Source organism: Rhinolophus sinicus, chromosome 14, assembly GCF_057876585.1.
Source record: "Rhinolophus sinicus isolate RSI-liver-muscle chromosome 14, RSI-T2T, whole genome shotgun sequence".
Taxonomy (NCBI): Eukaryota; Metazoa; Chordata; class Mammalia; order Chiroptera; family Rhinolophidae; genus Rhinolophus; species Rhinolophus sinicus.
The window spans coordinates 172,591,037-172,618,961 of record NC_142514.1 but is presented as its reverse complement, the minus strand read 5'-3'; the positions used below and the strand labels follow the sequence as shown (position 1 = coordinate 172,618,961).

Sequence of the window (27,925 nt, the reverse complement as noted above, 5' to 3'; positions counted from 1 at the left end):
TTTTTGTTTCTTTTCCATTCATTTGCTGCTGCTTCTGACCTACCGGACTTTTAGAATCCTTTATCAAAACCAGCTGCTATAGAGATAATGACGTCATTAGAAAATTAGATTTTTGGTAACTGGGTTGGGCATGATGCAGGAGCAAATAACAATAAATTACTAGAAAATAAAAATCCATTTGAACAAACACAGTAATAATAGATACAGGCTTGCACACACAGATCACTTTCAACCTGCTGTTTTTCCAGATAAATCAGAGGCATAAGAAATTAAGGTGGTTTAAAAATATATCGCCTAATGGTTGGGCTTCCCAAATGTAACACATAATGCTCAGTATTCTCCATTTCCTTCTCATCAGATCAAAGTAGAAAATATTAAGTTTACATTTCAGTCACATTTGTAGTTCTATACACTAATGCAGTTCTAGCAAATGAAAGACTAGAGAAATGGAAAACCTATTAGAGTTCATTAATAAAAATGGATTAGAAAAAAATGTTGCCACTTCATTATGTTTCAGAATAAACTGAATTTTTTAAAAAGTCTCCGTTAATAACAGTGTGTGTACCAAAAGTAGGGAGGACCCTCTTCTGTCTTAAACTTTGGAACCAAAAGGAAATGGATCTCGGAGTCCACTAGATCTACTCCACCAGCTCCTAACAAGAGGCAAGTGATTTCACCCCAATAAGCCTGTTTCCTCATTGTCCTTACATATCAAATAGGGATAATAATCTAAGAATTAAATGAGACAATATACATAAAATCTTTAACCCAATGCCTGGAACATACTAACATGCTAATAAATGGAGGATGAAGTACTATTGTAGTGTGGTCATTTAGTCAACAAGCATTTACTGAGCTCCTATTTTGGGCTCAACCTTGTTCTAGGTGCTGGGGATGTAGCAGCTCAGACAAGATCCCTGCTTTTATTACATATGACCAGTGCCCAAGTGGAGAGTTCCTTCTGAAAGAGAGCTCTGGGCAACAGTTAACCAGAATAACTGTTTATACTGATGAAATTTATTTTAATTGCTTCTCTACCAGAGTGTGGAAAGTGATGCAAAGAAAATTCCTTTTTTGCCTTATTTAACATATTGCTGTAGCTAGCACATGTTCATACTCTGACAGATGATATTTGGAACACCACGTAAAACATTTTGAAAACTTCACAGTTTTCATGCACTTGTGAGTAGCAATTTCTAAATAAAACAGAGTTTACAAGGCTTTAAATTCAGTGCCTTTAATCAGAAATTGAAAAAATTAAGATTGAGTCAGAAGTAACACAACAGAACGTTTCACTTCCACTGTTTAATTATAAATTGCTATGTGATCCTCATTACAAAACTAGGTAAGATTTGCCATACATAAACTTGGAAGAGGGGACGAGGAAAGAACGATGACATGAGGTTGATAGTTAAATCTTAGCTAACGGGAGGAACATTTATCAATTTCATGAATTATGGTTCTATTTATGTTTCTGAAATCACAGGTCATTTACCCAGTTGTAAGTTAAAGTTTCTGCTCTAATTAATACTATTAGTGGCTTTCCATTAAAAGGAAATACATTTGAATTCTAAGTCTTATTCTAACTTTAGAAATCCAATCTCATTCAACACATCTAAGACTCTATAGTTCAGTCTGATAATGTTCCTGGTGAGTCTCCTAGCATCAAAAACATACAAAAATTCCATGTACCTCTTCTGCTTTCCATGATTGGCTACACCAGGCTTCTGCCTCAATCAACACAAAGGAGGGCATTAATGCCAGAGATCCAACTGTCTACTTGAATCCCCATTTGGATTTCTCATAGTCCTGTCAAGTGTAACATATCCCAACGTGAAATCATCATTTGTTCTTGATCCAGGGTTTCCTGTTGCAGGGAAAAATCACCCAGTTGCTCAAGTCAGAATCTGAAAGTTGCTAAATACTAATTGTATCATCCAGGACAATGTATTTAACCTCTGTAAGCCTACTTCTTGTCTGTAAAATGGGCACAGAAATATTAATATCTACCTCATAGAATTGTTGAGGATTTAATGAGATTCATTAGCATGGTGCCTGGCATATGCAAAAATGCTTAATGAATGTTGGTAACAATAAGTAAAAACAAAACAGCTACTATTGTCATTCTTCACTCCTGTCAGACAAGACCTTTGATGAGGGCCTTCATCAGAAATTTGTCCTGTTTCTATCTCCTGCACATCTCAAGTCAATCCACTCCTATCCATTCCCACTGCCATCATCCTAATAAACCATCATCATATTACGCTTCATTGCTGAAACAGCCTTGTGCTTTCCTTGTATCTATTCCTGCCCTCTTCAATGTGGGAGTCAGAACGATCTTTCTAGTGTGATGTCAATTCATTGCTTAAAACTCTACAGTGTCCACATTGTCCTTCCAATTAAGCCCACATGTATTAGCCATTTGTGATCTGGGTCTGATTAAGGAAATAACATAAGGACGTGGGCCTGGGGAGGAAGGAATGCCGGATGGCCAGGAGGAATGCTGGATAAGCTGACCACAAGAATGCCACCACCCCCTCAGTCCCTACACAAAAGTGCAGAAGTAGCTGATCATTATCTCCCTTCTAATGGCTTACTCCCTTGCAGATGTGGAAAACACTGGTCCGCATGCGCAGTTGATCAAGGTTTGACCGCTGTTATGACCTTCCTGGGGTGGTGACAACGAGCAGTCCGCCATCTTGCCCCCACAGCAACAGGGGCAACAAAGTTAGTTACCGGGCAAGGAAAGTCCACCACTTTCAAAAAGCCCACCTTTTCACGCAAGCCTGCTTTGTACCCAGCTTATAAAAGCAGCCAAGCAGAGCCAGCGCCACAGTCATTTTGGAGGACCTTCCTTCCCTCTGTGCTACCTCCCCTGTGCTCGAGCATAAGCTCAATAAAATTTGTCTGGAGATTTGTGTGGGGTTTCCTCTCAATTTCTATCTTGGGGAACCCAAGAACTGCAACACTGGTGACATAGGCGCTGTCCTTTGCAATCTGTGCTCTAGATTTACAGATCTTTTGTCAGTTCCTCCAGTTTGCCAAGCACATTACCTCAGGGCTTCTGTACGTACTGTTTCTAACATCTAGAAACCCTTTCCACATCTCTTCTCCCAGGGTTAACCAGCCGTCAGATCTCAATTTAGACAGTGTCCCAAAAATGTATACACATTTTAAGAAAGGGAAAAACTGTATTAAAATTGTAATAATATATACTGATAACAAAAGATGAATACAAGTCATGTGTATACATTTTTCTGGCACCCCCAGTATTATTTTCTCAAAGAGATCATTTCTGACATTCTTAGCTTTCTCAGTAACATACTTTCACTACATGCAACACATTCCCATTACTTGTTCAATGGCTGTATCCCATGAAAGCAGAAACAGTATCAGCTTTGTTTACTGCTATATCTCTGTAATTTTACTTGTTGAATGAATCAGTATGCGATTGAATGAATGAATCAACAAACAGGAAAGGAGAGCTGCTGTATAATAAAAAATTTGTCTGGTCTTTGTCCCAGATTCCTGGGGTGGAATTCCTCTGGAATTCCCAGGGCAGTAGGAATGTCTTTGTTAATCATGGTGGGCCTCTGGATCACACCTGAGTTTATACTAATGAGAAGAATCAGAATTTTTTAGTCACCAAAAAGACCAACTGTGTAACTAGAGGGTTGGGGCTCTGAGTTAGCCCAACCTCTGGAAAAGGGAGGTGTGCTGGAAATTAAGTTTCATCACTCCACCGATGATTCAATTAATCATGCCTCCATAATGAAACCCCAATAAAAACTCTGGACACTGAAGCTCAGTGGCGCTGTCTGGTGGGTGAACACACAGATGTGCAGAAAGTGCGGTAAGTCCTGACTCCACAAGGGGGCCCAGAAGTTCAGTGTTCAGAACCCTCTGAGACTTTACTCAGTGAGTTTCATTTGACCAGTCTTGATTTGTATCATTCGCAATAAAACTGTAATCATAAGTATACTACTTTCCTGCATTTTGTAAGATGTTCTAGAAAATATTAAACCTGAAGGGGTCATAGGAATCCCCAAATGTATAGCCAATTGGTCAGAAGTGCAGGTGGCCTTGGGACCCCTAAACTGGCAGGTAGTGTCTGAAGGACAATATTGTTGGGGACTGTGCCCCTGAACTTACGGCGTCTACACTACCTCTGGGTGGTTAGGGAGAGAATGTGTCTACTTTACAAAATGTAAGTTTGGGAAGTGTCCTAAATGCCTAGAAGGCATGAAAATCATATCCTGGTGTAACAGGGAAACTCCACCATCTCCACAGACTATCATCCTATCCTACTCTTGTAATCCTTTCCTATGCATCTAGGCTAAGAGCCTCTGCCCCTTCTTTGTCCTGAGCTATTTTGTACCCGGGCTACAGAGAAACAAAACAAAACAAAACAAAACAAAAACAGGGATGGGGGGTGGGGATGGGAAGGGGAATACTTCCAAACATATGAAGTTTACCTCCAATGCTCTCTTAATTTTATTTTGCCCTTCTAGTCTTCCTCCCCTCAGCACCCCACTGATCACTAACCTACCACTACAATTTCCCATCTAAGACTCACTTTTTCCATTTCAAAATGATTTTTCCACATCTTTCAGTAACTAAAATAGCCATTTCCTCAGGGTAATTGATCCAGCAAGTAGACAGGTAATAACTGAATATATTGTACTAATCCCAATAAGATATAAATAAAGATGTTACTGGCCCTCTCAGAGATATTTACATTTCCAAAGAAGGAAGCTGAAAACTAATTTCTAATTAGTAAAATTCCTGAGAATAGCTAGATAATCTGCAGCTTTATGTATTTCTAAATCCTCTGAAGAAGCCAGGCTCTTCTACTTGTAACTTCATCAATTGGGACTAGGAAGCCACATAACTGCCTGGTATGCTCAAGTTTCCTTCCTTCCCAGGGATCCTAGAAAAGTTTTCCTCAACCATCTCCTGCAGCCCCATGGCTCCTTCTCCTAGGCCTACATCTACTTCCTCTTCTGTTGGTACTTTGAGGACAACAGTAAGGAAGCCATCTCTGGATCCCAACCCAATTAATCACCTGGTTTGCCATTTGGAAGCCAATACTCTTGGGTCTTTTTTTAAGAAGCTTGAAAACTTGAGTGTAAACAGAGGTAGACACAGCACCTCTACTTATACATAGAAACAAACACAGGAAAGCACCCAAAATGAGGACATGAAGAAACATGTCCCAAAAGAAAGATCAGAATAAAGCCCCAGGAAAAAAACTAAACAAAATGGAGGCAAGCAATCTACTAGATGCACAGTTAAAACACTGGTTATAAGGATGCTCAATGAGCTACATGAGAACTTCAACAAAGAGCAAACAAAAAGGAGAGAGAAAACAAAAAAAAGAACCACTCAGAAATGGATACAATAACTGAAACAGAAAATACATTAGAGGGAATCAATAGTAGATTAGATGCAGAGGTTTGAATCAGCAATTTGGAAGACATGGTAGCAGAAAATACCCAATCAGAATAGAAAAAAAAAAAAAAAAACAACCCAAAACAATGAGAGCCGTTTAAGGGGCCTCTGGGACAACATGAAACATCATTCGCATCATAGGAGTACCACAGGAAGAGACAGAACAAGTAATTGAAAACTTATTTGAAGAAATAATGATGGAAAACTTCCCTAACCTGGTGAAGGAAATAGACATACAAGCCCAGAAAGCACAGAGAGTGCTAAACAAGATGAACCCAAACAGGCCCACAACAAGATACATCATAATTAAAATGCTAAAGGTTAAAGACAAAGACTCTTAAAAGCAGCGAGAGAAACACTGTTAGTTAACTACAAGGGAGCTCCCATAAGACTGTCAACTGATTTTTTTCAACAGAAACTTTGCAAACCAGAAGGGAGAGGCAGGAAATATTCAAAGTGATGAAAAGCAAGCAACTACAACCAAGATCACTCTACCCAACAAAGTTATCATTTAAAACTAAGGAGAGATAAAGAGCTTCCCAGACAAGAAAAAGCAAATGGAGTTCATAACAAACAACCAAACCAGTACTACAAGAAATATTAAAGAGACTTCTTTAAGAAGAAAAAAAAGATAAAAAACATGAATAATGGCAATAACTACATACCTATCAACAATTCTTTAAATGTAAATGGATTAAATGATCCAATCAAAAGACTTAGGGTGGCTGAATAGATAAGAAAACAAAACCCTTTTATATGCTGCACACAAGAGACTCACTTCAGATTGAAAGACACACACAGACTGAAAATAAAGGTATGGACAAAGACAGTTCATTAAAATGGAAATGAGAAAAAATAAAGCTGGGGTAGCAATACTTGTACCAAACAAAGTAAACTTTAAAACAAAGGCTATAATGAGAGACAAAGAAGGACCCAGTAATCCCACTTCTAGGTATTTATCCAAAGAAAGCCCAAAACAGTACTTCAAAGGGATATATGCATCCATATGTTCATTGCAGCATTATTACAACAGCCAAGATATGAAGGCAACTTGGATGTCCACCAATGGATGAATGGATAAAGGGGAGAGTTAGTGAAAAAAGGGAAGTGATTAGGAAGTACACATTGATAGTTACAAAATAGTCATGGGGGTGTAAAGTACAGCATAAGAAATATAGTCAATAATATGTATGGTGTCAGATGGGGACTAGATTTATCAAGATGACCACTTCGTAAGTTACATAAATGTCTAAACACTGTGTTGTACATCTGACACTAATATAATATTGTATGTCAACTGTAACTGAAAAATTAAAAAGAAAAAAGAAATGTAACCAGAAAATAAATGAAACCATTAAAAAAAAAAGTTTGTTTGATCTTAACTCTTCATCTCTGCTCAAACTATCTTTTAAGATACATATTCCAAACATTTGACTATTCTCCATCCCAGAACATTCTAGAAAATAGGTTTTAGGAGGGAAAAATGGAATACACTTTCCAAGTATTTCCCATAAACTGTAAGGTTGTCTGGGCCAGGATAACCAAAAGATATTTTTGCATTCAGCTGAGGAGAAAGGAAGGATACTAATTAAAAAATAAACTAGTAAGTACTTTAATGGACCAAGTATTCACTTTATAAAGGGTATAGAAAGAAAAAAGAATAGTAAGGTCTATTCCAGCTTTTGCAATTAACAATTCTTTGCAATCTTTTATTATTTATTATTTATATGTATTGTGAAATTATGAGCACTGTATACAAATCGACAAAAGTTGATGGGCAATGTTCAAGAAAAAAACACTGGCCCAAAATGGCATCACTTGTGCTAAAACCCATACCAAACCTACATTTAATTCTGACCTAACTGCTGTTTCAACCTCTCCCAGAAACAATCATAATCAAAGAGTCTGGAATTTTTTTCGTCAAGTACCAAGTAATCTTTCAAGTGGGCCCTCTCCATTTCTACCCCACCCCATAGAAAAAAGGCTATTTGCATGATAAAAACCCTTGCCATTCCTTTACCCTCAAAAAGAAGATATCTTGGTCTAAAAATAATCCTTCCTTTTCTTTTGTTAATAGCTTCACCCTTCCTCCTAGAAACATTTTGCATTTTGTACAATCCCTAGGCTCCATTTTAGGTGCTAGATGGGATACTGCCCAGTTCATGAATTGCTTAATAAAGCCAATTAGATATTCAAATTTACTAGGATGAATTTTGTTTTTTGAAAGTAATTAACTAGGCCTGAATACACTAAGCTAGCACAGCACCACAGGTCACCCTGTACCAAACGAGTCTCTTGTTTCTACAACTAATATAAACCATGACAGTATGGGTGGAAAAGACCTTGACAGCATTTGACCTGGGGAAATTCTTGGTATAGGATAGGATACATTAAAAGCTTGATAAAGCTATAGTTGATTTTTTGTTAAGTGAATCACAAGTAACTATATTTTTCCAGGAGGACCTTTCTATTTTGTTTTCTAGAATAAAGAGTGTCACTTTTTCAAAGTTACAAAGTCATAATCGTGGAATTTGAAAAAAGTCTTATCTGTGGCATACTTGAAATCCAAGGCTACTCCTTTGGCCTTGGTAAATTATGCCTCCTGCAATGTTTGTGCAAAGTCCTCCAAACCAATTTGGAGCACACACAAGAGTCTCTCTTGAGGAATCAAGTAAGCATTAGAGCAGTCACATTTTGTTAACCAATTGTTTGCTTATTCAAAGGAATACTGATGTCACTTTCACTTTCTCTGAATAACTGAAGTTTTTTAAGCTTTCTCAAATCTGTGTTTCTTGACATTTGCCTGAGATAAGATAGCAGATGTTTACTTATTTTACATAACACTTAAAAATTATTCTTCAACTTCTCAACCTTACGCATTTATAGAGTCTTATCAAGTTATGGTGACCTTTTAGTATAAATTCACACAATTCATGGCTGTTTCCTTTCCACTTATCTTATTGAAAACGTAATGTTTCTCTCATGACAAAGGGCTTTAGCATTTTCCTTTGAAGTTCTGAAAGTACTAATTTTCTTTATTAAGCACTGACTATACTTTGGTGGTTAATGCTATTCCAACAAATGAAGTGTACCTTGGTGATTTATTTTTCCTTTTATCATTATGGGTTTCATTAATATTCAGTAGAAAAAAAAAATCCTTCCTACGACTTAATATGGATTGCTAGATTTTACTAGAAATCAAGCCATGCGTTGATTATTTTAGGGAATGTTATAAAGGCAAGACTGACATTAAGCAGAGAAGGAAGGAGAATAAATAAAATTATTTCCCCCTTGCTAGACAGAGGTGGGGTATGTGGGATCTGGATGGGGAGGAGAGAGAGAAGAAAGAAGGTGAAGGGGCTACAGATCCAGTAATCATAACAAAACATCAATTCCCCCATCCCCGCCAGGCCCCACAAGTTCTACGTCCACACTAGAGAAGGAAATGTGAGTTAGAGTTGAAATATGACCTAGCAATAAGATAAAATTTAGCTCATAAAAGTGTTTTAATAGTTCCCTAAAAAATCTTGACAAACTAAAATTACAATGCAATATAAGTATAAGATATCTGCTAATAACTGTCAATAATAATTATGCAAAGCTTATGATTAAGGAGACAGTTGTGGTAGAGTGGGAAGTAAACTAAACATATAGCCAGCTAATAAGAACATATGTGGAAGGACTGCTATAAACTTTAAAGGATTATGCAAATATCACCTACAATTATTATTATTATTGATCTGTAACCAACTAGAAAACAAAAATAGTGTCTCTGTGTGTGTGTGTGTGTGTGTCTCAATAAGCATTCAATCAGAACTGTTTAATTATAGTGTAACTTTAAAGTAGGGTTGTTCAACCACAGCATTATTGATATTTTAGGCTGATAATTCTTTGCTGTGGGAGGCTGTCCTATGTATTGTAGGATATTTAGCAGCATCACTGACCTTTGTGCATTAGAGGCCAATAGAACTTCCTCTGCCCGCTGCTCCATTAGTGACAACCAGCAATGTCTCTGGACATTGCCAGATACTGCAAAACTGCCCCTAGTTGAAAGCCACATTAAAGCCTAAGAAAAATCTAGAAGTTATATTTGTGGCTTTCCCACACAACCAAGGACGAGAGACAGTCAAGATGAACTACAGCTAGAGGTCCGTCACGAGGCACGCGTGGCTACAGAACACTTAAAATGCAACAGATATGCTGTAAATGTAAAATACACACTGGATTCGAAGACCTATCATGGAAAAAGAATGCAAAATCTTTCAGTAATTTTCATATGGGTTACATGCTAAAGTAATACTATTTTGGATATAAGTGGGTTAAAATAAAATACATTATGATAACTAACTTCATTTGTTAACTGTTTTAAAATGTGGCTACTAGAAAAGTTAAAATTACACTTGTGTTTATATTTCGAATGGACAGTGCTGAACTTGTGCAAAAAATTATCCCTCCTTCACTCCAGGCAGCCTTTAACGACAAAGAGCTCTGTCCGCAGGTTTTTCTTTACATTCTCGACATTCTCCTTGGATTATCGCGGGTCTCATTTGCTTCAATATTACTATTCACAAATGACTTATCTCCGAACTCTACTTCTAGTTTAGAGCTCTACTGAAACCTAGATCCATATAGCCAACTACCAAGTTAACAAGCCCACCTGGACATCCTAGACGAACCCCAAAAGGATCCACCTTCCGGATTCTGCATTTTAGTAAGCAGCACTATTGACACAGACACTCAGGCCAGAAACCTGAAAGTCATACATGAGTTCTCCCTTCTTCGTCCCACTTGCAATCGCTCACACAGTCCTGCTTCATCAACTTCCTAAATATTTCTTCAGTCTTCCTTTTTCCTACCCCACTGGCTTATTATTTGTCCCCATATCAATTCCCTCTTCCCTTTTATATTCTTGTTACAACCCGCCCTTCCCTTCTCAACACTCATGCGAGATAAATATTTTTGTTCAATGTTGTCTTTCCTATTAAAATATTATACTTCATAAAGTCTGGTGCTTTCTTGTTCATTGTTGTATATCATTCATTGATGAAGGAAGGGAGGAAGGGAAAGATAAACTGCTAACTCTCAGGTAGCAGTTACTGAAGAGCTGTACTACAAAAACGATGGTTCCATTAGCATATGTGGCCTAGGAAAATATCAATCCTTATGTCTTATCTAAATATTAATGCTTATATATTGACTCAAGTCCTAGGATTCTAGAAGGAGCAAAAACATGCTTGGGAACCATATGCCCCGTGCTCTCTCCCTTAACAACAGATCTACCGACTGTGCCCATGCGCACACTGTAGACTTTCCATATACTGACGCAGGAAGACCAGATGAACAGTGCCCTTTATAACCCTCCCATCCTGCAGCAACCTGACGCCCAACATTTTCCATCTTCAGTGGTATTGTCCCTGAGTATCTATAGTTACCCAGTGAAAAGCAGCTAACATGTATGTAATGCTAAGAACCACTGTGATGAACTAAACTGCTTCTGAAAGAAGGTTGTTCTCAGAACACAAGTTGAAGGTAAGTGTTCTCTCTTTAGGGCCCCTCGATGCACCTCCCTACCTAAGCCAGCTTTCATTCTCCGGTCCACGACCACTTGAGAGACGTTAAGATAGATTATGACAGTGTCTAGCCTACAGCTAGAATTTACGGTAAGTTATGGCTGCTACTGATTTGCAAGTTTAAAAAAGGATTTTACAGATGTTAGTGGTTCTGTAAGTATGCCAGATCTAAGCTAAGGAACAGCAACTTGTGAAAGACTCCAGGCAATATAGTAAGGATTAGAAAAGAATTTGTGGATACAAGGCAAAAACTAGACCTGTGTTTTCATTCAGATTTTGCAAGTGGCGCTCCTGTAGGTGGGGGAATGGCAGTGTGGGTGGGTGGGGCATGGTGACATGTGGTATGGACCAGGTAGGAGCAGAAAAAGATGGCATGTCAAAGCCTTGGGTCCAAGGGCACTGCATAGGGCTAAAGGTGTTTAACTTTTTTTTTTTGAATTGCCTTATGAAATAAAAGACCATCCTTTTATAGTATGAGGAAGGGAAGTAGGGTCTTGACTAAAGAAATGTTAGGAAACATTTTTTAAAGGGTTTCCATTTTTCTTCCTTTTACAGCCCCATAGAGAAAACAATGGCAATTACCAGGTTCACATCAATTCAGGCAGTGAGATAAAGAGGTGCAGTCAAGAAGCCAAGTTTTTCTGAACTAGATGCCCGTTTCTTTCTAGAAAAGACTCAGAGCATGGTGGGTAACTTTTCAAAGCCCATTTTTTCCCTTGTAATCTGCTGAATTTTTTTCGATAGCAAGGTCCGACCCTTCCATATCTCAGCAAAAACATCAGTGTTTGGTAATAAGAGCGAGGTAGCTCAGGTGTAACAAAAGGTAGTAGTAGACTCGGAAAAAAAGGAAAATAAGAGGGCTCAATCCTAGCTGCACCGTTCAGTCTTTACCTGACCTTAGGCAAGTCTCTAATCTCTAAGCCATTCCTTCAAGTGGGGGGATGTCTCCCCTAAGGGTATAAAAATTGGTTCAGGAGTGGGGAGTATGAGATGTTATTATTTTTATGTATGGAGCACAGATATACATCCAGTACATAAATGAGATATACAGTGTATCTGTGTTATTAAAATTTCATGGGAGGGAAGATTAGGGGAAAACAATGTCTAAAAAGGCTCCGTGGGGCAGAGGGTGATAATGAGTAAAAGGCTGAGGAACACTTTTTTAAGCCTTTGTTTCCTCAACTGTAAATACGAGTTGGCATCATCCACTTTAAATGACTATTATGATGTAACTATCTCTAAATATATTCAGAAAGAATGAGAGACTAGAAATAAAGCAGGCAGGGAAAACAACCAAAATTATAAAACAATCATGAAAATATAACTAAAAACACAAACATTCAAGCATATGTAGATTAACATCATCTAATGATCAATTGTATTAAGACAATTTTCATCTCACTAGTCATTTTACCAACTGAACACCAAACATCCAAAAAGAAAATGTACACAGTAAAAGTCAAATGATAAATGCAAGAATCATTTATATAAATGTGGCAATAAAGATACAAACCTAAAACACCAATTTCAAGACCTGCCAAGCTTGTTTTAATTTTATCATAAATATCTTCTGATGCAAAGTCAACAGCAATGGTCCTTGTTTCCACTTTGAATTTTTCTCCTAGGGAAAAAACACAAATGGAGAGAAAGGGAGAAAATTAATACATGGTAATTAAAAATAAACATTTGATGTCACTATCCTTTCAAACTCTTTCCCCCCTGCAACTTGATATGAAATTTAGAGCCGGATAATTTAGAGCATGACACCATCTAAGAGATGATATAGAGTCAATACAATAGATCTGCAATAAAAACTCCAACGTTGTCACAGAGTTGGCTGAGTGTCCCTTAATCAGTTCTCCTTCTATAAATCAATGACTATTTTTTAGACCCTTAGATACAAATAACAAAACATGATTCATACCATAATGTTATATACTCTAAATATCACCGGTTTTGTGATTTTAATTGCAAACTGATGCTTCCTAATTTCAGGGAAAAGTCTTTATGGTGTAAAATATTTGAAAGTATGTGAAGTGTTAAAACAAAAAGTCCATCGTACTAAAATGAAAACAAAACAAATATGATCGTATTGGAATTGAGGAGCTTGGTTAATTGTTCATAGTCACTACATTTAAAAATCCACACAAATTGCACAGTAATAAAGCTACAAAGTGACATAAGATAGACCTCAGTGTTCTACTTTGCAGACGGAGCTCATGGAAATAACAAATCCAGAAATGAGACCCTGGAGAAACAAAGCTCATCTCACCTGAGGTAACTAGAAGGATTACTGCTTCCTTCACTAGTGAGCCCCTCTGAGAAGATGGCATGGACTGTGAGGTCACCCAGTCGTGGGTACCAATTTCATTTCCACACTTATCTGTCAAATGGCTTTGAGCAAGTCACATGTCCTCCTTGAGCCTGTCATACGGGCATCCTCCACGAGCCTCGTATCCGCTTGTGAGAATGCAGGTAAGGCTACTCAACTCAGGGTGTGAGGCTCCGGTGTTACCCACGGGCACACAGGGGGCACTCTACACATGTCAGTTTCCTCTTTCTCTCCTCGACTAACCCCATCTCACGTTACTTAGTAGAAGTTCAGTGGGCTAAGAAAGCTTATTCTTTGGAACTTGATGAGGCTTCAAAAGAATTAATTTAAAAATCCAGCTTCCAAAATAAATTTTTCTTCATTCGAAGTTAATGTTGGCTCACCACGGAATATGCAGCATTAATCCACAAAGGAGGTTTCCGGTCTTGATTTAAAAGGATTTATGTCTAAAACTGAAGAGCTGGTTCATGAGAGATTTGATTCTTAGTCAGACTCAATGAGAAGTATTGACCTTAGGTAGGAATCCATGAATTAACTAGAGAGGCTAATAACTGACCTGGAAAACAACTGACCTGGTGTCAGAGGCATACTTACTTTCCAATGTACGTGGATTATTATGTGTGTTCATGTAATGGAGCTACAGATACAGGGTTGTCATTTCACAACGGCTGGTCCCACATGTGTTTACTGTAAATGGTTCACAGAATTTACCAGAAGTGAGTAAAGAACTCTGCCTTTATTAGAGCCACAAATTCACAAGAAAAAAAAAATCAAAAGGCTGAAGGATATTTTTTATTAAATGTAAAATTTTATTCAGGAATAAGATAAATTTATCTCTTTATTTGGAGAAAAGCAGTAAGTATGTTGCCATACTAGCACCATATACTGACATTTAGGAAAATTTCTGTCTAGTAATAAAAACCCCCTCAGAATCCCTGAATCGAATTTACTCTTTTAAATCTCACAGGATTTTGGTGAGTATGCTTATATTGTGGAGTCTGGTATAGATATGCAACTAAAATAAAATCCTGAGACCTTTCTGGAAAGAATGTTATTTAGTAAGATCCCTTAAGTAAGTTCTTTCTTTCTGTTCACATTAGAATAAACAAAATGGCTTCTGATGCAAGTTTTTCAAGATAAAGTAGAATTTTGAACTTACACCCAGATTACGCTGAATCATGTTCTAGCTCAGTTAACGCTGCTATTTTTCTCTTATCTTCACTGCCTCTACTGTGGGCGTTCTCTTTTTTTAATTTTGTTTTTTTATTGGGGAATATTGGGGAACAGTGTGTTTCTCCAGGGCCCATCAGCTGTAAATCGTTGTCCCTCAATCTAAGTTGTGGAGGGCGCAGCCCCCTGGCCCATGTGGGAATGGAACTGGCAACCCTGATGCTCAGAGCTCGAGCTCTAACCAACTGAGCCATCCGGCCACCCGGTGTTCTCATTTTTAACACAAATGTTGACAGTTTTAACATTTTTCTCCCCTCCTCACAAACCTCCAAGTTCCATGTCACATACAGAAAGAGCCAACGTCTCTGACAACAGCCTAGTACTTCTCTGAACTCATCTCCACCTACTTACTCCCCGAGTCGCTCCCCATCTCTAGGCACAGAGGCCTCTAGCAATTCTTTAAACACAGAATGTTCTACAAATACAGTACTGTTCCCTCTGCCTGGAATGCTCTTTGGCATCCCTTGTCTGTTGGGTCTTTAAGCAACGTTACCTTCTCGGAGAAGCCTTCCTTGACCGCCCTTTAAAAAAAGCAAGCACTCCTCCCCCGCATTCCTGTCCCTTGCCCCGCTTTATTTTATGCTGTCATCACGCCTACCCCGCGCCCCCGACACACTGTGTATTTTAATAATGTATGTGTTTGTTGTCCTCTGCTCCCACTAGAATTAAGTTTTGTGAAGGCAAGGACTTGGGTCTGTTCTGTTCAGTTGCTCAACAATGTGACAGGGGACTCGGGGTCTTTCTGTCCTTCTCTCATATCCCCTTAGGCTGACTCCCTTCCTGGTTTCAAGAGGGCCACTGCCGTTTCAAGTATCCTGTGCAGTCGGCAATGTTTAGAGATAGAAATGGGGTGTCCCCATTATATATCCCTCATATGATGAGGAAAACCCCCAGAAGATTCCAGCAGGTTCCCCTCACATGTCCTTCCCCAGGATTATGGGATGCATGCTCCTAACCAGGCCCACGGACGGGCTTCAAGGAGTCCATGAACCACTCGACTGCCACCACCACGTTGAGTGTGAATCAAAAATTGCAGCACTTATCTAAGAACATGACAGGAGATGCCTCTCTCTGAGCCCAGGCCATCAGAAGAGAACTATGACAGGTGTTCTAAAAGGCTGAGGTGGGAGGTGGCTGGCTTCCTTAGGCCCTGGGGAAATAAATCTAGGTATCTTCCTCCTTCCCAGAGCCTATCAGCCCCCATCCGATCCTACCCACAGAAGCCAACCCAGATGAGTAAGAGTCCTCTCATTTTCAACATCATCACAAGGGTGTACTAAGCACCTAGGACAGAAATAAGTACCATAGACACATAATACAACATAGTACCATAGACACATAATCTCCGCCTTCACCACCTCCCAACCCAAGGCTCTTCATAAGACCACCAGTCACAACTCAGCAATAGCCCACTGCTGGGGAAGAAGGACTTTCCCGAAGCCTTTGGAAAGGTACTTCTCAGTACTTTGACCCTTGCCTACCACAAAGGCTCAAGGGATGACAGCCTCTGTCAAGTCTGTCTTCCAGAGCAGGAACTGTGATAAGTTAAAATCAATGCCCTTACAAATGTGTAGGAGAAAGATATACAAACAAGTGAATTTGGAGGTTGCAACTTGTCGTCTTGAGGAAATTCTGGTTGCCCGAGTGCGGAGTATCATCAGTAGACAGCTTTTGGGGATCAGCCCCTTCGGGGAGTGTCTCAGCTTCAGAGTTGCCTGAACCAAGCCCATGCCCTGCCCATGACATCCACGTCCAAGGACTGAGCGCGGTGGGAGTACAAAGCCAGTGGATGGCTTGTACCGCCCAGGTTCTGATTCCCAAGTCACAGTCTGCTTATTAGACTATTTTTCTGTTCTTTCATAATGCCCTACTTTTAATCATTTTAGCTTTAAGATAATTTTTAATATTTCTGGCAGTGCAAGACTCCTTTATTATTACTCTTTTTCAAGTTTATTGGTTATCCTTACTTGTTTAGTCTCAGATTTTATTGAGGCTGCACTGAACATTTCAATTAAATTTCTGAAGAATGACAATGTGGCATTCCCTCCAGGCTCTCCATTTGTTCAGTGTCTCACAGTAAAAATCTTGTGGTTGTACATTCTTAAAGAAAATAAAGAACTGAAGAATTCCACTATTAGAATACTACACACCATTATGCAAAGATACTCAATACTGTTGATTATTCCTCCTGATTTAATCCATTCAGTACTTGAAATTGGATGGTCTGGCATCCTGCCACTTACACTTGTGGCCAAATATAATCATGTCCCCTCTCATTTTTCAGATTGCAATGCATCTGAGATGGTCTTGGCCCACTGTCTATCAGCCTAATGGTTTAGACCAAACACTAAGAAGCAAAACACACTTGATGAGCAACATGAGTGCTCAAGGCAGTCAACTCACTAGAAATGGAGGCAGAAAAATCAACTCTGGCTTAAATGGTAGGTAATGAAGCTAAGAAATAGCTGAACTGATGATACCATCCATTCCCTTTTTATCTACGATTCCACTGAAAACCACATAACCACAATTATGGAATAATAGAAAGCATATCTTATTCATAACCATAAAGCTATATGATAATGAATGTCCCCACTGTCTCAAGCCATTCCATCACCTCCGAGCATGGGTGCCCCACTCCTACGGTCATACTGCTCAGTTTTCCTCAGAGGATCCTGAATTAGTTCAAGGTCAAGTCTGGAATTGACAGAGAAGGAACTACAGCCATAAGTAGTCTCGAGATGCTGCAAAAGCACCTCTCAATATTAAAACTAACACATTTTTAGGTTCAAACCTAGAAAGGTCAGGAACATATTCAGAATAGCTGTATGATTAACATACTTCTAGGTCTTCCCATCATTATTTTCATGTTGCTCAACAAATTGACATCTCTTTAAGTTTAGCAGTCTTTCTCAAAGAATAATTTGAGAGGCCATGGAAACACCTTCCGCATTTCTCCCCCGGATGTCTGGGATATTAGGTCTGAGAATGCTAGAAAATAGGTCTAATCTACATAAACTCATGCATTATTTACAAATTTTCTATTAATAAAAACCAACAATAACACAGAGATTCTCCTTTGTCCCTACATCTGCTCCAAATAAACAATCTGTTTTCCCCAAGTTTCAGGTACTATCCATTATGAATTCCTGTGACATTTACCCTTCCCCATCTTTTCCAAATATAACTTTCATCATTTAAGATTCAAACTGTGTCACCACCTCTGTGGACTGACTTTTCACGATTCCCATTTCCTTCCAAAGTAAAGCTCCTCTCTCAGCTTTGTCCCTAAAGACAGAGCTTCCATATAACCCTGTTAAGCACTTGCCACAACATGTTATTCAAAGAGCCTCTATTTCCTAATAAACACAAATCCTTCTTTGTTGTCATCTTGTCTTTCTAGCACCTCGCACAATGCCTGGCATATAGCAGAGGTCACTCAGATGTCTGTTCAATGAGTAAACACATCTAGGCCAACACATTAAAATCATCTTCTCAATATTTCTTGAACTCCTCTGTATAGAAATAAAACTACACGTTGATAAGTGATGTCTCCATGAGACATAATAACACAAGGTACTGACTACAGGCATTTTAAAGCCTCAATTTAAAGATAAATTGAGAAACAAGTCAGTTCTTCATCTGTCTTACCCGGACACTGCCATTCTTATACAAATAGAAACATTTTAGAGTTGTGAGAAACCATCAGTCTCATGAATAAAGTACTCCAAGAGCTTAACTCAGAGGCATGGAGATGAAGGGTGAAGATATTTGAGCAGTGGACCACTCTCCTATCCCCAGTCCTAAAAAAGAGAATTAGCGAGAGAGGAGAAACTCATGGAGAAATAGTACTATATTCAGTGCCTACCAATTTTATCTTCTTAAATCTAAATTCATTAAATTCAATTGATAACTATAAAAATATATTGGATGTTTTTAAAAACCCCTCCATTTTTATATAAAATGTTTTACAATATTTAGAGACGTAAAAAGTAAAATGAGTCTTTTGTGCTGTCTCTAATTTTAGGGGAAAACAAAGAATAAAAAGTGCCCTAACCAAATTCTCTCCACTTCCCTCCTTTCCTTATTTTCTTTATTTCCCCCAGGCCTTGCCACCTCCCTCCACCCCTGACCCCTTGGGGTGAGACATCTTTCCACAGAGAAAGCCTCCCTTATATAGCTCCAGAGAAAAGGTGACTGTGACCTAGAAGGGAATAATTCATCTGGCTCCATTTTTAAAGGCCCATTTAATTATAATGATCAGAGATGCCATACAAATAATGGTCCTTTTTACACTGCCCTTGAAAATATATATTCATGACAATATTAATCTCATATAGAGACCCACTTTCAGTCAAATCAGAAAATTAATCATAGCATCATCAGGATTCCATCCCAAACCAAGTATTTCTTTATTTTAAGCCAAGGTTATTATACTTTATTCATTACAACCTATTTAACTAGAACACCTATCTGTAATAAATAAAAAACCTTATGCCACGTGAATTTGTTCTATTGATAGGGCAAGAATAGGTCCGATTCTTTTGAAAACTCAGAGGTCTACCCTTGGTTCAGGCATTGCAGAAATTTGGACAAGGCACCTTTGAAGATATTTTCAAATAAGGATATGTATTTTCTACATGTGGGGGGTCGGGGTAGGCATGCCAATGGAAACATCTGAATTTTATTTTCTGAGTTAAGAAAAACGCAAAAAATATCCCTAACATTACTATACTTAATATTCCAAGATGACGTTACTAATAACTATGGAAACAGAGTGTTATAGAACTGAATGTTTTTGCCTCCCCCAAATTTTTATGTTGAAGGCCAAACCTCCAACGGGATGGTATTTCTAGAGGTAATTAGGTTTAGATGAGGTCATGAGGGTGAGGCCCTCCTGGTGGGATCAGTGTCCTCACAACAGGAGGAAAATAGAGTTCTCTCTCTCTCTTCCCCACAGGCAGGCACCAAGGGAAGGCCATGTGAGCACACAGCGAGGAGTCGGCCATCTACAGGCCAGGAAGTGGGCCCTCTCCAGGAACTGAGTCTGCCAAGACCTTGATCTGGGACTTCCCAGTCTCCAGAACTGAGAGAAATAAAGGTCTGTTGTTTAAGATACCACGGCTATGAGATTTTATTATGGCAGCCCGAGCTGACCAAGACACAGAGTTTGTTTGGAAAAGCATGGGATGCAATTAGCAGCCCTGGACTTGGGTGCCAGCTCAATCCCTCGATGGACGAGGGCCCTTCACTCAAGCTTTGTTCACCTTTAGGAATTCTGTTAGAAGAAGAAATAACACCCACTCTGTAGGGTTCTTGTGAGGATTATATGTCATAGCACATGAGAATGTATTTTTAGAAACTGTAAAGTCTTCTACAAATGTTTTCTTGTATCTGCCAATATCTAGGAGGATGACTACATCATATATAGTTGGTTATTTTTTCCTAAACAGCACAGGCTGCTGTAAGCGTTATCTGTGTCACTAAATCTTTCCTCTTGGCATCAGCTGCATATCCTTTTTCAAGTTGACCATGCATATCCAACTCTGCTTTAAAAAGTGATTTATTTATTACTGTATCATCCATAGAATCAATTGTCATGATATACTATTTTTACCCATGCCTTTAGTGTCCAAGTATTTCTTTGACTCAATTTGCTTGAGATTAACCTTTGAATTACTATGTTTTACCTATTCCAAGATGCGCATTTTTATTGAGAGCATCCTTGAAACCAGGATGCTCTATCACTAATGGCATATCAGTTTAATTGGTTACTGCTCTTTCTTACTGCTTATAAGCTGCATCATAGTTTCACGATCAGTGGTGTCTCCGATTTGATGAAAGAAGCATAGAACCCTGCTAATGTCCACCCTTCTCTTTAACGTCACAAAATGAACTGAGGACAGCTTCCAAATGTAAGATTCTCTGGTATTCCAATGCTTCTAATATTCCACCACCACTAGTCAAGAAGGCAGAATACTTCCCATCCTTCATTCAGACCCTAAAACCTTAGCCTGTGCTCATTCAGTAATTCAGGGGCACAGGCATTTGCAGCCAGGCAAAGCACCTCACTCCCTAAATCGTCAGCTCTATGAGAACAGGGTCCATGTATGTTTTTCCTTTACCACTACACACTCAGAGTCCAACAGTACCTGTTACACTACAGGACCTCAATACATATGTTTCAACTGAATAAATCCAAAAAGTACACTGAGTAGTGCCCACATGTCAGATTTTACCCTGAGGATGATAGCAGATACCCCCAATAGGTCATATTTTGGTGAAGGAATGATGAGTGAACCCAATTGTTGCTCTAATAAATATGAACAAAGCATGCAAAGAGAAGCAACTCGCACTTGCAGAGTGGGATTTTAAATAGAAGGTGATATTTGCATTGAGTCCTTGAGTAGGAATTGGCCACACAGAGAAGGGGGAAAAGCAGGCAAAGACAGGTAGTGGGAGAAAGGGAACAGCATGTAGTAAAAATCCCTGTGGTTGGAGTATGTGGCACATAGGGAGAAATGGAAAGAAAATACTCTGCAGAAGGAAGCTGGTATAGGCTGTGAGTGCCAAGATAACATGCAGGACCAGCTACATCAGTTGTGGGGCCCAGTGCAAAAAATCCAGGAGCCCCCTGTTAAAAAATTATTAAGAATTTCAAGATGGCGACAGCAGAGCATAAAACCAAGCCTGGGCCCTTCTAAACACGGGGCCTATGTTAACACCTATGAAGGCAGCCCTGGAACAAGTCTACATCTCCTCCTGTGTTATGAGTACATAGCAGAGGCTCTAAAGCTGGGAAGTGACAAGATCACACTTGTGTTTTAGACAGGAAATCCTAGTGGGAGAGGAGAGGACACACAGAGTGTTATAAAAAGTGACGGTGGCAGGGAGAGAACATAGCAGCTGCTGCATTAGTTCCGTGAGAGAATAGGGCCCAAAGGAAAGAGGCAGCAGTAGAAATGAGAGGCAGGCCAGCTGGGAGAGACTTGAGTTAGATTCTGAAGGATTTTATGATTGATTAGACACACGGCTTCTGGAAGGGAGAGGACACAATGGTTTTAGGCATTTGCTTTAGAATTCTGGTAAATAAACCATCATATCTCACAGCTCAAACAGGCTTCACAGCTTTGCATATGAGGCAATGTTGCTATAACTATGTCTTAGCATTTTTTATCACATAAAATGTTTCTCTGTTATTTTTTAGTAAAGCAAGTTTTTTCTTGAGGTAGCTTACTTCTTCTCTTTCTTGACTTGAAAAATGAAATTACTACCAACGAGATTTGGGCCAGAGGATAACCGTGAACTAAAAATCAAGTTGGAAAGTGAAAAAGATATTCTCATAACCCTCCATAATATTCCTCCCTTCTTTCAAAGAGAAATACAGTTAAAATTAATTAGAAGCCAAATATCACCCAGTCCTGTTTTTCTAAAACTGCTGATTGAGCTTTTTTTTTTTTTTAATAACCTCTTTTAATTTTAACCTGTCACTTTGTTCTTACAAGATTCCATTCTGGTTTTGTGAAAACTTGCCAAAGGAAAACGTATTCTTTACAAGATCTGAGTCTCTCACGTTGGTATTTAAAAAAAAGCTTAAGAGTTGATTTTATTTCTTTAAAAAACAAAACAAGGGTGGCAGGTTATCTCAGTTGGTTAGAGCTCAATGCTCCTAACACCAGGTTTGCCGGTTCGATCCCCGCATGGGCCAATGTGAGCTGTGCCCTTCACAACTAGATTGAAACAACTACTTGACTTGGAGCTGATGGGTCCTGGAAAAACACACTTAAATAAATGAAAGTTAAAGGGAAAAAAAAAGAAATACGTTTTCTAAAATAATAATAATAATAATCTCTAGCAAAGAAAAGTTGCAAATACTGTACAAGTAACTTTTTTTCCTGAACCATGTTAGATTCAGTTGCTAATAAGATGTAATAAGTACATCAATACAGTGGTTCTCAAAGTGTGGCCCATGACCTTGAGGGCCCCTAAGAGTCAAAAAAAGCTAAGGCATTATTTGCTTGTTTCAGTGTGTTGACTGATGGCACAAAAACAACGGTGGGTAAAACTCCTAGAACCTTAACATGAATCAAAGCAGTAACACTTAACTATACGGGAAGTCGTCATATTCTTCACAAAAATTTTATTATAAGACTGGGTCTTATAATGTAATGTAACATAACATAACATAATATAATACTGGATATAATATAATATAATATAATATAATATAATATAATATAATACCAGGTCTTATATTAATTTTTGCTCCAAAAGACGCATTAGAGCTGACGGTCTGGCTAGGTCTTATTTTCGGGGAAACAAGGTAGTAAAAAAGAAAAAAGTCAGTTTCACTTAAGAATGTCCCATGATGAGGCAGTAAAATCATTAATGTTATTAAATCTCTACCCTTGAGTACACATCTGTTTAATGTTCCAACAAAATGATAAGTATGCATACAACACTTTTTCTGGGTACCTAATACAACGGCTGTCTTGAGGGAAACATTTGTGCAGTTGAGTCATGACCTGAATTAGTCCCCTTTTTTTCCATGCAGCACCATTTTACTTGAAAGAACCGACAGAAAAAATGATTATTCCGATTTGGCAGACATATGCAAAAAAAATGAATGAAGTGGATCTGTCACTTTAAGAAAACAGGCAACAGTATTTGTACTTTTCAGGGAAATTCAGAATTTTGGAAAAAGTCTGTGTCTACCATCATGAGCTTGAGAGACAAGATGTTTCTGATGAGACAGGGTGAAATCAATTAGTAATTGTGATTTTTTTGGTACTGTGTCAATATTTCAAAGATCTGCAAAACTCTTTACTAACAAATTGTCACCCCAATAAACTATAATTAAAAAAAAGAAAAAAGATCTGCAAAACTCAAGAACCCAGTATTTTCCAATGACCAATGCAAAAACTTACAAAATCATGACGGGTAAAAGACCAATTCACAGTGCAAGGTGTACATAAATGGATTTTAATGGAACTGAGTATGAAAAATTCATTCATATGTTTTCAGATTCTATATTGCAACTAACCTTTAAAAAACCTCCAGTAAAGAAGTTTTCTTTGATGTAGTATCAAAGAAGATTATCCACAACCACCTGAAGAGACTACTAAAATCATTTTCTCTTTTCCAACTACATATCCATGTAAAAACAGATTTTCTTCTTATACGTCAACCAAAATAACGTCACAGCAGATTGAATGCAGAAGCAGATATGCAAATGTACTGTCTTCTACTTTGCCAGATATTAAAGAGATTTACAAAAATGTAAAACAATGCCACTCTTCTCACTGAATTGTTGTTTCAGAATATACAGCTATATTTTCTACTAAAAACAATGTGTTATCTCTACATGTAATGGGTTTATTATTATTTTTACATGAATTAAACAATTAGTTTTTAATTACTCAGTGTGAGTTTCTAATAATAAACACTGATCACTGTATCCCACATAAACAAAAGCTCTTTGGGGCCCTTCATAATTTTTAAGAGTATAAAACGTTCTTAAAACTAAAAAGTTTAAGAATGTTGCTTTAGTATGTGTTTCCTACAAAAACAGTCTCCTAAATAATTAACTACCAAAATCAAGAAATTGACATGGATACATTCCCGCCTTCTAATCCTCAGAGCCTAGTCACACTTGACCCACTGTCCCAACAACATCCTTTAAGGCAAAAGGACCGAAATCAGATTCACCAGTTGTGTTTAGCCACCATCTCTGTTTAGCCTCTTTCAATCTGGAACAGTTTTCCAGACTTTTCTTGACCTTTATGACTATTGACACCTTGAAGATTACAGGCCATTTACTTTGTAGAAAGTCCCTCAATTTAGGTTTGTATGTTTCCTCATGATTAAATTCAGGTTATGCATCCTTAGAGGGACTAGCACGGACGTGAAGTTGTGTTTCTCACTGCATCCTATCAGGTAGTACACAGTTTAAAAGTCCCATTACTGATGAAGATAACTTTGATGTTTTATTCAGGTGGTGTCTTCCAGGCTCTTCCACTGCAAAGTTACTATTTTTCCCTTTGTAATTAATGAATATTTTGAGGGCAGCTATGCGCACCACTATACCAACACTGTACACTTAACAAAGATTTTAGTATTTGGTTGGGAGATACTGTAAGACTACCTAAAATCCCATTCCGTGTCAAAATTTCTGTTTATGCATTTATTTATCATTATTAGTATGGACTCATGGTTTCCTATTTCATTCAACAGATTACAATTTGTTTCCATCTTTTAATTTTAATGCTCAGTTTGTCCAGATTTGGTTAATGGGAGAGAGTCCCTTCAAGCTTGCTTCTGTGTCTTTAGGTATGTCCCCATTTTCTTTGACTGCTTTCTTGCTTTTTGGCACAAGATATTCCAGGCTCATCTTCTATTCTCCCTTCCCTAGTCCTGGAACTAGCCATATCTCCAAGGAGCCCCAGATCCTTTATCAGAAAATAGAATCTAGAAACCAAGATCTGGGTGCTGAGTTTGCTAACGGTGTTTGGGGGGACCATAAGCTTTAGTAACCAACTTGTGCAGTGTCACAGGCACAGGACAAGGTAGCGTCCCACAGAGGAATTAGTTGCCAGCTGAAACACATCCCCTGAGATGCTTTGACAGAGGAGCCAAAGATGCAGTAGGTAGGCGCTGGGGTTTTCTCCTCCAGAGCTTAAATCACTGTAAATCAACTTCGATACTAAACATACAAATGCCTTCGATACATTGCATAATAAAGGCGGATAAAATGCTATAATTTAAGCCTTAGTTTAAGAAGGGATAGCTTTATTTGGGACCTTTACTTGGTGGGTAAAAGTCTAAATAAATATTGGAGCTTTTTTGGGTGAAACAAGCTCTTGGTTACTTACTGAGTTTCATATTAAAGATATATAAGCAACTCCGTACTTTGCCCAAAGCATTTCCAGAAAGCGTACTAAACAGATATTGAAAAGTAGATCTCATTTGCCCACAGAAACAATTTTATAATTGGAATTTGTTACTAAAATCAATCATAGCTAAGCCCAATAACATAAATACGCAACCATATAATACCATTAGCCTCTATAATAATTTTAAAATAGTAAAATTATGCTCCCAGTATTGATTATCTTGAGGACCCAATTTACTATAAAATATGTAGCATATAAAAAAATGTAACTATCATATCATAAATTTTGCCTTAAAACACGTTTGTTAGTCCCACTTAATATAAAATATAACTGCCTTCTTAGAATTTAGGAGAATGATGCAGACAGTATGGGCCTTTAAAAATGTAAGTTCAAGGAAGTATAAGCTAAACCTTCTTTTATATTAACAAATTTCTCTGTAATAAACAGGGCAGTGTCATTTCCATTGCCCTTACAGTTGTCTCAAAGTAATGTCACAGAATCTCCAGAGATATTATTAGAACGTGGGGATCATGAAGGCCAAAATAAGAAGTTTCCTTGGGACTGAAAAACAGATGCAGTAAGATTGATATTAGACTGTAATACTGAAACACATTGGTTGGATCAAAGTAGTTAATTAGAAGAATCCCTGAACTCCTTAAAATTGTACGCAACATATTCTGTATACATAAGTCCTCACTTAATGTCATCGATAGTTTCTGAGACTTTAAGTGAAACAATATATAATGAAACCAAGTTTACCATAGATTAATTGATGTAAGCAAGTGTTAGTTTCCTACAGCATCTCATCAATGCTGTAACAAAACAATGTTGACCGAAACAACGTTATTTGAAATCCTGCTGTATATACATATTTTTAATAGGGGTAAGTTTTTTTTATCATTTACATTCACAAAAAGGTCCACGACCCATATATTTTTGGTTTACTTACTACCCACAAATAGCCACTGTGAAGTCTGGGCTGTAATCTTGCAGACCTATTTGATGCATATCTACATATGCTATATACACGCAGAGCTGGTTCATGAGTTTCCTATTTGTGATATGTGAAATGTTCTTTTTCATTTTAACAAAAGACTAGGTTTCCTTGAAATATGCTACTCTGCAACTTGCTTTTTTTCACTAAAGACGGCTTTCCGTGTTAGTACATACAGATAGACATTTTAAATTACATAGCATAGCTGGGTCACAATTTATTTAATATGGCATTCAAGACACAGTATGAGTAGGCACAGATCAAGGGAAGAATTTATTGTATTGGAGAAGGGGAATGTGTCATAGCAAGTCAGAAGAAACAGAATGTCAAAGAATTCAGAGGAACTTTAATAGGTCACCAAGATATTATTTTTTAAAAGACAAAATAAGGATGAGGAAACTACAGCATGTTTACATTTGTCGCCAACAAAGCCAAAAGCAGTTTGACCAGGGCAGTTACGGGTGCAACTAGGTTGCCCCCCTCACATAGGCCCCCGCTTCTAGGACCCTTGTCCATGCCAAAGACATAATACTAAAACAGCAAACTGTATATATATATATACACAAATAAAGTGTGTAAAATAAATCATAACCCACATGTAGCCTAGTTAAACCCATCTTGGGGCAAGGTCTGGGGATGAATTTGGGGAAGGCTGTACGTACCACAGGCAACAAAGCCATGAAGTCAGGAAGGACAGAATCTGAGCACCGTATTAAAGAGCCACACTGGGTCAAAGCATTCAATAGCACTGTGGACTCCGGTCACCTATTTTACCCCCATAATTATGGTCAAGACAGGTGATAAATCACGACTGCAGTTTTATTAATCCATATCAAGGTCTGGAAGGAAGCACTGATCGAGAGGTAGAAGCTTATGTTCCCACCGCCCTGTGTAAAAACTGGTGTGGTAACATGTAATCTAGCTCCTACTATCTCCAGTGAGGGCCGGGCCCTGTGTCTGCTCAAAGAGAAGATGGAATAGGGAGTTACCCATTTTTCATTATTATGAACAATACTGTGTTAACCTCAGCTTTTTCTATAGGATAAATTTCTAGAAGCAGAATAGTCAGATCAAAGGGTATGTGAGTTTTATAGACTGGGTACAAGAAAAAAAAAGTGTCACTTTTTAGAGGTCTGTACAGTTTGAATTAATTAGTTGGCTAATTACAGAAAACAAGTAGCACTTTTGTCATTTTAAAAGAAGAAATACTCCCTTTAGTCAAGCCCAGCTCTCAGGCCTACAAGAACTATAAAGAGGGCCAGGCTGCAAGTAATAAAATATATAAAGAAACAGTGCTATTGATCAGAAGAGAGGCATGCTGGAGAGGCCTGGATGTAGGAAAACTCAGAGTCACTAGGGGCAAGTCTTGGAAATGTGCATCCAAGCATAGGATGGGGGAAGTTGGCCAGAGGCATCAAACAGTTGGTCTCCTGGCAAGGCTGCTCCTATCATGAAA

At 38.3% G+C, this 27,925-nt stretch overlaps 1 protein-coding gene across 1 annotated transcript in view; it reads right to left on the bottom strand.

Annotated features, from left to right (window-relative positions):
• Positions 1–27,925, bottom strand: part of HSD17B12 (hydroxysteroid 17-beta dehydrogenase 12) — a 137,290-nt gene that overhangs the window by 40,639 nt on the left and 68,726 nt on the right. The window contains exon 4 of the mRNA XM_019746448.3: positions 12,535–12,642. Within this exon, the coding sequence (XP_019602007.1) occupies positions 12,535–12,642 (108 nt within the window). The remainder of the gene's footprint in view (positions 1–12,534; positions 12,643–27,925) is intronic.